The sequence below is a fragment of the Microcaecilia unicolor genome, chromosome 9 (assembly GCF_901765095.1).
Source record: "Microcaecilia unicolor chromosome 9, aMicUni1.1, whole genome shotgun sequence".
Classification (NCBI taxonomy): domain Eukaryota; kingdom Metazoa; phylum Chordata; class Amphibia; order Gymnophiona; family Siphonopidae; genus Microcaecilia; species Microcaecilia unicolor.
The window spans coordinates 46,830,729-46,845,284 of record NC_044039.1 but is presented as its reverse complement, the minus strand read 5'-3'; the positions used below and the strand labels follow the sequence as shown (position 1 = coordinate 46,845,284).

At 44.5% G+C, this 14,556-nt stretch overlaps 1 protein-coding gene across 3 annotated transcripts in view; it reads left to right on the top strand.

The window, feature by feature from the left end:
- Positions 1–14,556, top strand: part of LOC115477581 (sodium- and chloride-dependent betaine transporter-like) — a 107,716-nt gene that overhangs the window by 77,860 nt on the left and 15,300 nt on the right. For all 3 annotated transcript variants that reach the window (XR_003943350.1, XM_030214554.1, XM_030214555.1), the window contains exon 11: positions 6,392–6,504. Coding sequence is in view for 2 of the 3 variants with exons in the window: in XM_030214554.1 (XP_030070414.1) it covers positions 6,392–6,504 (113 nt within the window). In the remaining variant the exon portion in view is untranslated. The remainder of the gene's footprint in view (positions 1–6,391; positions 6,505–14,556) is intronic.

Genomic DNA, 14,556 nt, shown 5'->3' with positions numbered 1-14,556 from the left:
CTGTGAATTGCCATCTGCTCCTTGATATGCTGTCCTTTTGGGGATCTGTTCTGTCTTGGTTTTCTTCTTATTTCTCCCATCCCACTTCAATCAACATGAGAATTAGGGTGCAGTAGTGTGCCAGACTTGCATTAATGGTCAACATGGCTGTGCATTACCAGCTAATTAGTTACATAGCCATTGGTGGGCCCCGGTGGGCAGGAGCCCACCCAGTTTCACTTCTGGCCTACAGTGGCAGCACATATCATTAGTGTAGCTGGCACAGATCCCCAGGCCCCACCAACTGTAATGTCCTCTAGAGTTTCCTCCTCTGTCAGTCTCATCTCTGGAGCAGTCAGCAGTACATTTCCAACAGCACGTTCTCCGCGCATGTTTAATTCAAGTGGCACCCCTACACATGCATGGGGGATGTTGGTTGAACTGAGCATGCGTGGGAGGGGGAGCAGTGCTGGTGTTGGTGGCTGCAAATGGGCTGCTAACAGCCATAAGGATGAGACTGCATGGGATTCTTTGACTGGTGGGGCCCAAAAATCACTGCCAGACATGGGTGGGGGCAGGGAAGTAGCATGCAGAGAGGGAATGCAAGTCATGTCCACCCTGGTCCCCCCAATAACTGAGATCTGGCTACACTACTGCAGCTAATGCATGCTATTTCACATGTTAGCTGCTTACCACACTTTAGTAAAAGGGCTCCTAAATCAGGAAGCAGTGAGGTAGTTGGATGTTGATACCATGTGTAACAGGCCAGGTGTTGTGCTCCTTGTAATAGTCACTATTGTGCATCCTAGAAAGGGTTCAGCTTCAATGTATAAATGTATGAGTATTGGCTTGAAATTCTGGCAAGAAGTTACTGTGGGAATTAGAATGTGATATATGTGGAGACTGTGAGGCAACTGTTACTGCACCCATGTGGTAATTTTTTACATGCTAATTCCTGCAGTAACCACATACCATTCTTTAGTACAAGGGCTCCTAAATTTCCTATAATTTAAACAGCTAGTGCAGCTTAGAAAATACGGGCATTAGTTTTACATTTTATGAAGCAAATTTGATGAACATAGGAATCACCACACATTGACAGTGGTTCACCATATCATCTGTTAGTGCATGCAAACTGACATGCTCAACAGCTTCAAAAGGAAAAACAGGACAAAAGCTCTGTCACAATAACAGGTCGAAACCAAGTAGAGGATGATACCAATGATGACCAGCCATGGAGATGAGTGAAACTGGTATCCTTTATTAAAAGCACCATCAACAAAAACCCGACATGGGCCATGTTTCGATGACCAAAGCCACTTGCATCAGGAGTCACGAATCAAGCTATATAAACATTTAAAAAGATATATAATGAATAAAAAGCACAATCTGTTACACAGTAAATATTTATTTATGTATGTATTTATGAATAGCTATATAAATAAAAATAACTTATACTACTGACTCCCCAACGTTCTTATACATAAATATAAGCATGAAGCAAAAAACACATCAAAATATGTAACTGAATCATATCCTATTAAACACATTACATAACTATGAAAACACCAAAACATGAGTCTGAGGTTTGTACGTGTATATTGTCCATTAACATGTTGCACAAAACTAACATAGAAAACTCAGTTTTAGGGTAAGTAATGATCAGTAATCAGAACTGCATTTTGTACCTAATTTTATAAGGTGGCACCTTAGTTTTGAGTGCAAACAGTGTGCATAAATTAAAGTTTTTCAGTCATTTACTTGGATAAGTGGCAAAGTATGCACATAAATGACCACTTTGAAAATACCAATCAGTGTAAAAGTACCTGTGTTGTTTGCATGGTGTTGTATGTGCTTGCCCATAGACAGATTTTGGGTCAAGCATGGATAGTGCAAACAAGTGTGCATATGGATTATATAATACTATAATTTATGTGCATTCTTGCAAATTGTAGGCACGATCAATCACTCCAGCAACAGGGCTGGCGTAAATGATCATTTATTAAATTAAGGCACTTTTTCAGCCACTTATGCTAGTATACAGAAAAGTGGTGCCTACTTGAAATAGGCAGATTTTGCCACCTTAAACTAGGCACCAGGTTATCAAATTACTCTCTCAGGGAACAATTCTATAAGTGGGTGCTGCCATTTAGGTGCCTCAGTGCCACGTGGTGAAAGCCTATATCTGGGCACCTACATTCCATTATAGAACACTAGTAAAAAAGGCCCATTTCTGACACAAATGAAACGGGCGCTAGCAAGATTTTCCTCGGCTCCCCTGCAGCCACCCATGTCCGGCAACCCCCCTGCCCCCCCTGCAGCCACCCATGTCCAGAGAATCTCCTCTCTCCCCTACCCCCCTCCTGCCACCCATGTCCAGCGACCCTCCTCTCCCCCTGCGCCCACTGCAGCCACCCATTTCCAGCGACCCTCCTCTGGACATGGTTCAGCTGTGAGGCATGTTTTTCCCCCCGGGTTCTGAAGTTGACATCATAATGGCTACGGTGATGTCAGCCTGATCTACAGAGCCTAGCAGACCAACTCGGAATGAGCCATGGTTCCAGGCAAGTCAGAACGTTGGAGGTGAGAATTATTATATAGGATTAATGTAACCCAGTATCAGTATGCCTAACATTTCTGGATCTGCAGCTACACCAGCCATAGACCTGGCATCATTATAGTATTCTGTAAGTTATACATGTAAGTGGGATCCCTGCCCATGCTATATACCCAATTGCATCTGTTCCTGACATACACACATGAACAAAGAATACAAAGACAACCTTATAAATTGGAAAAATAATTCTGGCCGCAGCTTTATTAACCAATCAAAAATTCATAACCAACACAAATAAAAATATTATCAATATTTCAATGCAACCTTCACTTTTCTTACCTTTTATAACACCGACCTAGCTGCACATATTTATTCCATCAAATGTATTAATACTCCATGAACCACCTTGTAAAGTGAGACCTGCGGTGACATCAAGGCCTCACTTCTGCTTCTGGTGGTTTCACACATAAGCAGATTACACTGTAAAATCTATATAGCCAGTAAATTCATTGTCCTTAAATGAAGGCTGCTAGAAAAATTCTCATTTAAATTACCGCAGCTGCAACTTAAACTACCCCTTTTAACATCCCTAAACATTGTGATCCCAACTACAAAATTACCCAAGATACCAATCCCAATTCTGACTTTTTTAAATTTTGGGAGGGATTGGGTGGGATGAAATTTCTTGCTTCAGTTCCCTCAACTAGCTTTCCTCCTTGCTGCCCATCAATTCTCAGTCCGGAGTCCGTCAATATTCCTGACGTTCTCGTGCCCCAACCTTAAAAAGAAAACAAAATTTACATACCCTTTGAAGTCAACATTCTTTCTGCTCTAATTTGAATGCCTTACTAAAGCTCAACATCTCAATAATCCCTTCTTATTTTGTTTACCCCTTTTGCTAATTTGTTAATTAATTTAATTACATCGACATTTCATTAATTTTAATTCATTCTTTAAGACTCCCATTGTAAAATAATTAAATTCTTCTTATTGAATATAGATCTCCCCTGCCACAACCCATTTGTCTTTTATCCCTTCACCATGACAAAATATATGTAGAGGGGCATAATCGAACGGGGCCAGCCATCTATATGGGCGGCCATCTCTAAGACCGGCCCCATAAAGCGGCATACCTGACCGTATTATCGAAACAAGATCGATAATATGGTTGGGGCCGGCCAAATCTCAACATTTGGGCTGGCGTTAGAGATGGCTGCCATTGGTTTCCAGTGATAATGGAAACTAATGCTGGCCATCTCAAACCCGGCCAAATCCAATGCATTTGGTCATAGGAGGAGCCAGCATTTGTAGTGCACTGGTTCCCCTCACATGCCAGGACACCAACCAAGCACCCTAGGGGGCAATGCAGTGGACTTCAGAAAAAGCTCCCAGGTAAATAGCTCCTTTACCATGTGTGCTGAGCCCCTCAACCCCCCCCCCCCCAAAGCCCACTACCCACACCTGTGCACCACTACCATAGCCCTTACGGGTGAAGGGGGGCACCTACATGTGGGTACGGTGGGTTTCGGGTGGGTTTTGGAGGGCTCCCATATACCACCGCAAGTATAACAGGTGGGGGGGATGGGCCTGGGTCTGCCTGCCTGAAGTGCACTGCAGTACCCACTAAAAACAGCTCAAGGGACCTGCATAGTGCTGTCAGGGAGCTGGGTATGACATTTGAGGCTGGCATAGAGGCTGACACACAAATGTGTAAATTTGTTTTTTTGGATGGGAGGGGGTTGATGACCACTAGGGGGGTAAGGGAAGGTGATCCCCAATTCCCTCCATTGGTCATCTGGTCATTTGGGGCACTTTTTTGAGGCTTGGTCCTAAAAATAAATGGACCAAGTAAAGCCGGCCAAATGCTCGTCAGAGCCGGCCTTCTTTTTTCCATTATCGGCCGAAGTCAGCCATCTCTTAGCCACGCCCCCGCCCCGCCTTCGGTACCCTGCCGACACGCCCCCTTTAACTTTGGCCAGCCCTGCGACGGAAAGCAGTTGAAGCTGGCCAAAATTGGCTTTCGATTATACCGATTTGGCCAGCGTTAGGAGATGGCTGGCTATCTTCCGATTTGTGTCTGAAGATGGCCGGCCTTCTCCTTCGAAAATAAGCAGGATAGGCACTACTGCAGCAATGCCAATATTATCCAACCATAATTGATCTTATAGGTTTTCTTTATTATGTTATGTCTAGAGATTTATGTAGGCAAGATGTGTGCAAATATGTGCACGTTTTAATGTGTGGTGGTGAATTTTGTTGTTTGTTGACTATACAGCAGTTCTTCCATAAATACTGAGAATATCCTCCACATTTATCGCTAACACAAAAAAAGAAAAATTGGGGTTTAAATGTTTAACACACCCAACCCTAACTGTTGCCTATAACACTAAAAAACCTATAGATTATGGTGTTAATTAAGTTCATACAAAGAAAAATGTATATTTTTTATTACATTTGTACCCCGCACTTTTTTCCCCACTCATGGTAGGCTCAATGCGGCAGGCAATGGAGAATTAAGGGACTTTCCCAGAGTCACAAGGAGCTGCCTGTGCCGGGAATCGAACTCAGTTCCTCAGAACCAAAGTCCACCACCCTAACCACTAGGCCACTCCTCTTTTATTCAAAGAATAAATATTGTGTGCTGAGAACTTTAGTGTCACCCAATCAAGGGAACAAAGTGGAATGAAAAAAAGTCCGTGAGCAGTCTGGGTCAAAACACCGCCTATTAATGAGGCTTAGGCATCAGCATACAAAATCTTGAAATGAGGAAGTCAAAAGAGAAACTACTACATTAATCAGCAAATGTAATCCGTTTTCAATTATATTGTTACTAAAGTCACTTATCTGAACAACAGTGGTTCCATGATGCCACAAATTTGAAATTGAACTTTATATTATTCATTCAGATCAGCTCTCACCTTATGGGAAAATTACTGTGGTGGATGTTCCTCAGTGCTACCCTGTGCTGGCTATATATCTGTGATTAAAACTTGATCCCCAACACAAGCTATGTTTCATGATCTTGATTCTTCAGGGGAATATAGAATCAGTAGCGTACCAAGGTGGGGGCGGTCCGCCCCGGGTGCACGCCGCTGGGAGGGTGCCGTGCGCCTGTCGGCTCTTTGTTTTCATGCTCCCTCTGCCCCAGAACAGGTTACTTCCTGTTGCGGGGCAGAGGGAGCATGGAAACGAAGAACCGACAGGTGCGCGGCACCCCCCCCCCCCAGTGGCGTGCACCCAGGGGGGTTCTTTCGCGGGGGGTCGCGCTGCACCCGGGGGGTTATTTCGCCATGGGGGGTCGCGCTGTTCCGGGGGGGGCGCTGCACCCGGGGGGGGCGGGGCGCATCAGCAATCCGCCCCGGGTGTCAGCACCCCTAGGAACACCACTGTATAGAATCCTACAAAGCATACATATTAAGAAACTGAGCACTTACCACTGAGATTTTGCAGCAACAGTGCATTAATTATACATATTCCTATACAATAAGTCCAAAACCTTAGTGTACCTAAGGGCTCCTTTTACCAAGTTGTGGCAAAAGGGGGCCTGCGCTGGCATCAGTGCGTGTTTTTGATGCACGCTGAGGCCCCCCCCCCCCTTTTACCTCAATGGGTAAAAGGTAGGTTTTCCTTTTTTTAAGAAATGGCTGTGTGGCAAGTGAAGCACTTACTGTGTGGCCATTTCGAGGGGGAGCCCTTACCACCACCCATTAAGGTGGCGGTACTTCCTTTTTAGCGAGCGTTAAGCCCGTGTTGGACTTAGTGCCGCTTTGTAAAAGAGGCCCTTAGTAATTAGGGGGCTCGGTGGGATTTTTTTTTGTTTTGAAAATTGATTTCTATGTCTCTTCTTATGTGCAGGACCTGGCTTAGCATTCATTGTTTACCCAAGGTCTGTAACAATGATGCCGGTACCTCCACTCTGGTCCTGCTTTTTCTTCCTCATGCTGATCATCCTAGGACTGGATAGTGAGGTAAGCAAATATTCCACTGGAAATAAGAACTGTGACTTTCTCCTGCCATCAAGGTTGAGTGTTAACCCCTCTGTCTGCTGCTTCACAATTGCTGCCAGTTGATACAGTGCATCTCAGAATCTGCATGAAACCACAATACTACGACTTGTGATTAATGCAATTTGATTTGGGCTTTGATCTGTGTACACCAAGATTAGAAACTAAGCGGCCCTTTGACTAAGCTACAGTAAAAAGGGGGTCTGCGCTGTTACCGGAAATAATTTTAATGTTTTTAATATCCATTAAAAATGTTACAAAATTGTCACAGTCCTAATATGATATTTAAGAACAAAGAGCAGGGGAATATTTTTAGAGCACTCGCTAAAATTTCTCCACCACTTACCTATAAGGTAAGAATGATTTACAATTGCAAGAATACAAGGAATTAAATGCTATATGCTTGTAATTTCACTAGCAGGTACTGCAAGATTTCAAAGTATGTACTCAGAGTATGTCACTAAATTTTAAAAGTGACCATGTGCTATCAGTATAACTTTAAAAGATACCATATGCTCAGAACACAAAGAGACTATATTTTTAGCTTTAAAAGGGTGTATCCTATATAATAATTCTCACCTCCAACGTTCTATGCTTGGGACCGTGGCTCCCTGGCTGCAAGTGGTCTGCGAGGCAGACACGCACGGACGTCACTGACGTCAACACAGCTGATTCCAAGGCAAGGGGAGGAGTACTCCTCCTACTGCCTCGGAATCAGCTGTCACCCCCCCTCCCCCCGCGAACCTGTCGATCCCCCCCCCCCCCCGGAACGCCAAAAACTGCCGCCACCACCGCCACCGTTGTTGTGCTACCTTCCCTTCCCTTCAATCATCTTCTTAGAAAGTTTAACTCCGTGCGTCTGAACGCACGGAGTTAAACTTTCTAAGAAGATGATTGAAGAACCTACGGGAAGGGAAGGTAGCACAACAACAGCGGCGGCGGTGGTGGCAATTTTCGCTGGCACGGGGGGAGGAACGACAGGTTCGTGGAAGGGGGTTTCGAGGGGGCTGTAGCCCGGGGGGGGGGGGGAATTGCCTGCCTAAGGCCCGTTTCCTTGCCTACAGAAACGGGCCTTTTTCACTAGTTTAATATAATTAACATTGCAAGCGAGAGATAGCTTTTTTAAAAGGATCTTAGAACAGAGAATTTGTGCATAAAATAGAACAAAGTAACAGGCTTAACTCTTAAGGTTATAGGTTAACTTACAGGAGAGTCTTTGTCACAAGCATGCTGTGATGAGCCACATGGTCAGGGATGTCTTCCCAGCAGGGAAACAAGCTGCAGGTTCCCAAAGAAAGAGGCAGGTCCCAAGAGGAAGAGGTCCCAGGAAGAGAGAGAGAGAGCTGGGCTGTTTCCAGGCCTTTTATAATGTTCCCTGAGTCCTGGATAATGAAGCTTGCAGAGGATCTTGGGTATTGTAGTTTGCAAGGAGTCACATGCCATCAGCCTTTTGTCTTTACATGTGCTGAAGTCTTATCTGAAGAGGGGGAGCACTGAGTCCTCTGTGGCAAGTGGTTTATGGCTTCCTGTTTATTCTTTCATTCTGAGTCAATAGCTGGAGTTATACCTTCCCAGACTCTCTGTCTGCTGGTGGGGATATCTTGATGAGCCTTCAGGTACCCACCTTAGTCAAGCTTTTGTTAAACAGTCCTTCAAGTGGGAGGGGGAGAGGAAGTTTGAAAACTTCTGAAGTAGTGCCTTTTGTCTCTGTTAAGTGTTTGTAATTGACTAGCCCTGCTATCAAAGCCAGTTTCTGCTGCAGTTTCAAATATATTTTTAAAGCTGTATTTTTGTATCTGATTCAGCATAATCAATATTATGCTACACATTTCAATAATTCTGCTGCATATTTAATTCTGACAATTGAACTGACCTCATGTTACATGCACTACCGTCAGTGCATGTTTTTGACTCACACTGAGGCCACCTTTTACCGCCATGGATAAAAGGCTGACCATTTTTGGCAAAAAAATGGTCATCTAGTAAGTGAACCACTTACTACATGGCCATTTCAATGGGGAGCCCTTACTGCCACTCATTGAGATGGCGTTAGGGGGTCCTGTGCTAACCCGGCGGTAACCAGGCAGCATTCGATGCTGCCTAATTACCGCTGGTTAACTTCCTGTAGCACCAGAAATGGTGCATGCTGGGGGTTGGAACAACCACCAGGCTCCTGCGGTTGTTCCAAATTAGCAAGCGGCAAGCCCATTGCTGCGTGCCAACCCTTTAGTAAAAGGGCACCTATATACTAACTTGTAGTAAAATAGTGCAATGGCATGCATACCTGTAAGTGCATATTCAGCTACAGAACTTTACAAGAGCCTTTTTCCATCTGTAAAGCACATGCTTTACACATGGAAACTGTGTTATCATATTATCTCCAATATGGGGGATAATATAAGGTCATGTGTAGGAAATACACATTTTCATGCACTTATTTTATGAAGTCAAGTATGCACCCACTTGAGTTTATAAAATACTAAGGGGCCCATATACAAAGGCACACCTAAAAGTGTCATGTGCTGATGTAGGCGAATGTTTTGGTTGCCCGCTGGTCCATTTCCTTAGCGTGCCTGGAAAAAAGGCATTATTTTTATGTGCTGGAAAATGGATGTGGTGCAAAATTAAAACCAGTACGCGTCCATTTTCAGCCTAAGACCTTACCGCCACCAATTGACTTAGTGATAAGGTCGCGCTCGCTAACTGGGTGGTAACCGTCCAGCGTGCATCAACTGCTGATTACTGCCTCGTGTTTTGGGCGCACGCCAAAAATGGAATTACTTCCTGGGGCACGCGGTAGTCGGGCAGTAGTGCCAATTTAATGCACATTGGAAGCGTGTAGGCGCCTACACACCTTTGTAAATGGGTCTCTAGGATAGGCGTGCATGTACATTAGTTGTTAGCACCTATAACAGCTGGTGTAAATGTTAACACAGACTTTCCACACGTACACATGTAAATTAAAGAATTTTATAATCTACCCAGGTAAGGGTGGACTATGTAGGGTCCTTTTACTAAAGCTTAGCATGCACTAAATGCTAAGAAGCCTATTTTATATCTATGGGCTTTTTAGCATTTAACACATGCTAATGGAATTAGCACATGCTAAACTTTAGGAAAAGAGCCCCCTCTCTATGTTCCATTCAAACTCCACCCTTATGCATGCGCAAAGGAAAAGTGTGAGCCATAAAATTATGCGAGTACTTTTATAAGGGATCTTTTACACACATAAATGACACTTACACATGTAAATGACTAAAATGCCAGGACTTACATGTGTTCTTACCACCTAAAATTAGACGGCTGCTACAGAATTAATCCCAATGTGTGGTTTTAGTTGTAATTAAAGAAAAGTTCTTAAGGACATGTTTGTGACTGAAAAGAATGTTGCATGTTTAATATATGTACTATTACTAAGCAGTGGTAAAAAGTGCCCTGCAGTAGTTTGGACACGTGAAATTGGCACGCGCTGGGCCATTTTTTTACCACAGCTGGGAAAAAGGGCTTTTTTTTTAATGGGGCAGTAAATGGCCATGCACTAAAATTGAAAGTAGTGCACGGCAATTTACTGCCTGAGTACTTACCATCACCCATTGACCTAGCAGTAAGAGCTCATGCGCTACTCGTGTGGTAATCATTCAGCGCGCGCCAATGCGGCTGCACTGCCAGTTACCACTGGGAATACCCCCCATGATAGAAAAATATTTTCTACCACAGGATAAAGCGCATGCCTGCGCTACCCCTGTGGTAGGGTCAATTTGGTGTGCTACCCTCTCGTTAACCCTACTGCTTCTGAAAAGTGAACAGGCAGCGGTCAAGATGGCGTCCGGGGGAGGAGCAGCGATCTGAAGCTCCGAGACACGAGTGGATCTTCTCAGCATTTTTCCTTACCCTGCCCATAATACAGTCAAGAGGAAGGGAAAAATCGGTGCTAAAGCCGCTCCTAGCACCGGGGATAACTTATCGCAGAGACAGCCTACTTTAGAAGCCTTTGGGTTTCAAACGCTGGGATCACAAGCTTCTGCCCAGGTTGGATCCCCGAAACAACATCTTACCGTAGTCCGCCCAATAGAGTTGCGCCACTGAGACCAGGTGGAGAGACGGACCCTACACGAGAGTGCCATTCGGATAGTTTGGAAGCTGCTAGCGGCCCTGTGGGATTTTCGATGCCAGATGCGATGGCGTCTGAGCGTAGGGTGGGAGGAGCAGAGATTGCGCCCTTTTCCATCCAGACGCCTCCACCAGTAAGGCTTGACGAATTAACAAGACCAGCAACCGTCACATTAGAGACCCTCTGGGACGCCATACAGGCAATGAATGTGTCCCTGCAACAGATTTCATCCGCATTAACTGCTGAAGTAAAGGTTAAGAATTCTCAACAGCTAATAGAGTCGAGAACAGCGAAGCAAGAGGAGAAAAGTGAGTCAAATTCTCTTGCAATGAGTCAGCATAGTCAATGAATTAAGTTAAGCACTGACACTGATGCTTAATTAAGGGGCTTTTTTCACTAAAGAGTTGCTGCGCACAACCCAGAACTACCGCCAGCCGAAAGCGGCTGCCGGCAGTAGTTCCACCTCAAGTGTGCGCCATTTTCGGTGCTATGGAAAATGATTCCATAATTTCTAGTGTGGCAATAACCTGGCAGTAATTGGTTACTGCAGGAGCCCTTACCATCACCTCAATGGGTGGCAGTAAATGCTCCCCCCCCCCCCCCACCTCCCCGCATGGCCACATGGTAAAAATAATCTTACCACATGGCCATGTCTTTTTAATGACTTTTTACCCACTGTGGTAAAAAGGGCCCTGGCGCAAGGCAAAAACAGCCCCTGCCGCTACCAAAAAAGGTAAAAGAACCCCTTAATATATATATTCAGTGCTGAATATATTTGTTTTGCAGTGACTGCGCCAGCACTATCCACTATTCAGCAGACCTAAACTAAACAGATAATCCGTTCATCCATTTAGCAGATGAATATCACCAGTAAAAGTATAAATTCTGGTGTTGCCCTGCCCCTCCTCTAACTTAGTGCCAGGCCTAATCTTAGTTCATGCACTGAATATTTGGGACTTTTGGAGCTACTGGAAGTTATCTAGGTCTGGCTGATATTCAGTGTTGGTACTTGGATTACTATCTGGGTAAGCTGGGACTGCTCTTTTCTTTAATTAAGGTGCCCTTTTACTAAGCCACGTAGGTGCCTACACGCGCCCAACCAGTGGCGTACCAAGGTGGGGGCGGTCCGCCCCGGGTGCACACCGCTGGGGGGGTGCCGCGGCGCACGCCTGTCAGCGGAGTTCACTGACTTCGCTAACTTCGCTGCAGCTCCCTCTGCCCCGGAACAGGTCCTGTTCCGGCCGGGGCAGAGGGAGCTGCAGCGAAGTCAGCGAACTCAGCTGACAGGCGGGCGCCGCGGCACCTCCCCCCCTGTGGCGTGCACCCGGGGGGTGTCATTTCGCCGGGGGGGCCACGCTGCACCCGGGGGGCGCATCAGCGATCCGCCCCGGGTGTCATGCCGGCTAGGATTGCCACTGCGCCCAACACACGCCATTTCGAAACTACCGCCCAGCTACCGTGTGGCTTGGGTGGTAATTTCATTTTTTATGCATGTCCACTACACGCACCGGAAAATATATTTTATTTTCCGGCGAGCTGCACTAACCATGCAGTATTCGGCATTGTACACACACGACGATTACTGCCCACTTAATGCGTGAGACCTTACCACTAAGTGAATGGGTAGCGGTAAAGTCTCAGGCCCAAAATGGACACGCGCCAATTTTGATTTTGCCACACATCCATTTTCAGGCAAAAAAAGGCCTTTTTTACAGGTGTGCTGAAAAATGGATCTGCGTGTGCTCAAAACACGCGCCTACACTAGTGCGGACCATTTTTTAGTGCACCTTAGTAAAAGGACCCCTAAACTTTTACAGATCACAAGCACAAAAAGTACTATTAGGAAACTATATAGCCCACATTAAGGAAGAAAGAGAAGATCTAACAAGGAAAAAAGCTAACAAAGTATTCAAGAAAATTACATTCTACTTGGGAAATACATAAGGCTATCTAACATGTATCCATCTTGAATTGCATTACTTAACTTCCTTATCTATTAACTTTTTTCTAGGTGATATGGTTCAAAAAAGACATAGGGCATCACTTTTACTAAAGTGCGCTAAAAATTAGCACGCGCTAAATGCTAAAATGCCCATTATATTCCTATGGGAGTCTTAGTGTTTAGCATGTGCTAAATCTGCTAGCGCAGCTTAATACAATGATTATTATTATTTATTGCATTTGTATCCCACGTTTTCCCACCTCTTTGCAGGCTCAATGTGGCTTACAATACATCATGGAAAGTGGAAGTAAGAAGAGAATAGATATTTGGTATTACAGAAGGATTTTGGGTTGCATGGTAATAGAATACATGATAGAATATAACAAAAGGCATTATAAACATTTCTGGATATATGTGGGGAGTTTCACGTGTGTTGATCTCTGTGGTATATCTTGTCAAAGAGATGGGTCTTCAGTTGTTTTTGGAAGTTGGTCATTTCATAGATCGCTTTTAGGTTGCGTGGCAGCGCGTTCCAGAATTGCGTGCTCATATAGGAAAAGGTTGATGTGTGCATTAATTTGTATTTTAGACCTTTACAGTTGGGGAAATGGAGATTAAGGAATGTGCGAGATGATTTTTTAGCATTACTGGGTGGTAGGTCTAACAGGTCTGACATGTAGGCTGGGGCATCACCATGGATGATTTTGTGAACTAGGGTACATACTTTAAATGTGATGCGTTCTTTGAGTGGGAGCCAGTGTAGCTTCTCTCGTAGGGGTTTTGCACTTTCGTATTTTGGTTTTCCGAATATGAGTCTGGCTGCCGTGTTCTGGGCTGTTTGGAGTTTTTTGAGTATATGCTGTTTGCAGCCTGCGTAGATTGAGTTGCAGTAGTCTAGATGACTGAGTACTAATGACTGTACCAGATTACGGAAGACGGTCTATAATTAGCATCAGGAACAGTCATAATACGGGACTCCTCTTTATGTTGGTCCTACTTGCCTGGATAGTTATCCAAGCACCAGCACTGAATGTTGACAGTACCAGGATAACTTCTAGGTCTACCCTGACTATGCCTCTGGATCGTCCTGCCAGTAACCTCTCCTGCTCAGTTAAACCATGCTGACTATCGACCCCATAGTTGTTTCTAGGGATGAAATCTGCAGTCTTGACATTTGCAGTAACATACTCTAAAGTCCTGAGGTAACAAACCATGCTAACCTTATGAAAAACAGTGAATGCAAGAGTAAAGCAAAGAGAGGAGAAACGTGATGGATCCTCTATTCAAATATAATTTTTGATTAACTTGATAAGAAACCAAAAAGTATTCATAGTGTTAACATATAACAAACTCTGGGGCTCATTTTCAAAACATGTAGATGTCTCAAAATGACCAAAAAACATCCATCTGCCATTAAAAAAAAGCCAAATTGCAATTTTCAAAAGGCAGAATTTGTACATCCTACACATTGCAGTTCATTCAAATAGCAAGAGTGCATGTTGTGGGCGTGTTTAGGACTGGGCTAAGGAAGGCCCAAATTTAGGACATCCAACAACGATAATCAAACAGGAAGAAACATCCAAGCCCAAAAATAAGGGCATACTAAGTTATACCTGTTTCCGTCACATCTCGGGTATAAAATGTTGCCATGATTGAGTAGCTGACCACTGTAGGGATTAAGGCATGACCCCTTCTTAATCTCCCAATGCTTACTGTCCCTTTCCTCACCCCTGAGAGTGACACTGGAAAGGGAAACTAGGCTCCCTGATAACATCAGCTTTTATCGGCATTCTGAACACAGCAGCAAGCGGGTCTGAAAGCTAGCCTAGTTATCAGTGCAGTGGACTGTAAACCAGGGGACTCAGTTTCAAATCCCACTTGTGAGCCTTCCAGAAACAGAGATATACCAACTATAAGTACATAAGTACATAAGTAGTGCCATACTGGGAAAGACCAAAGGTCC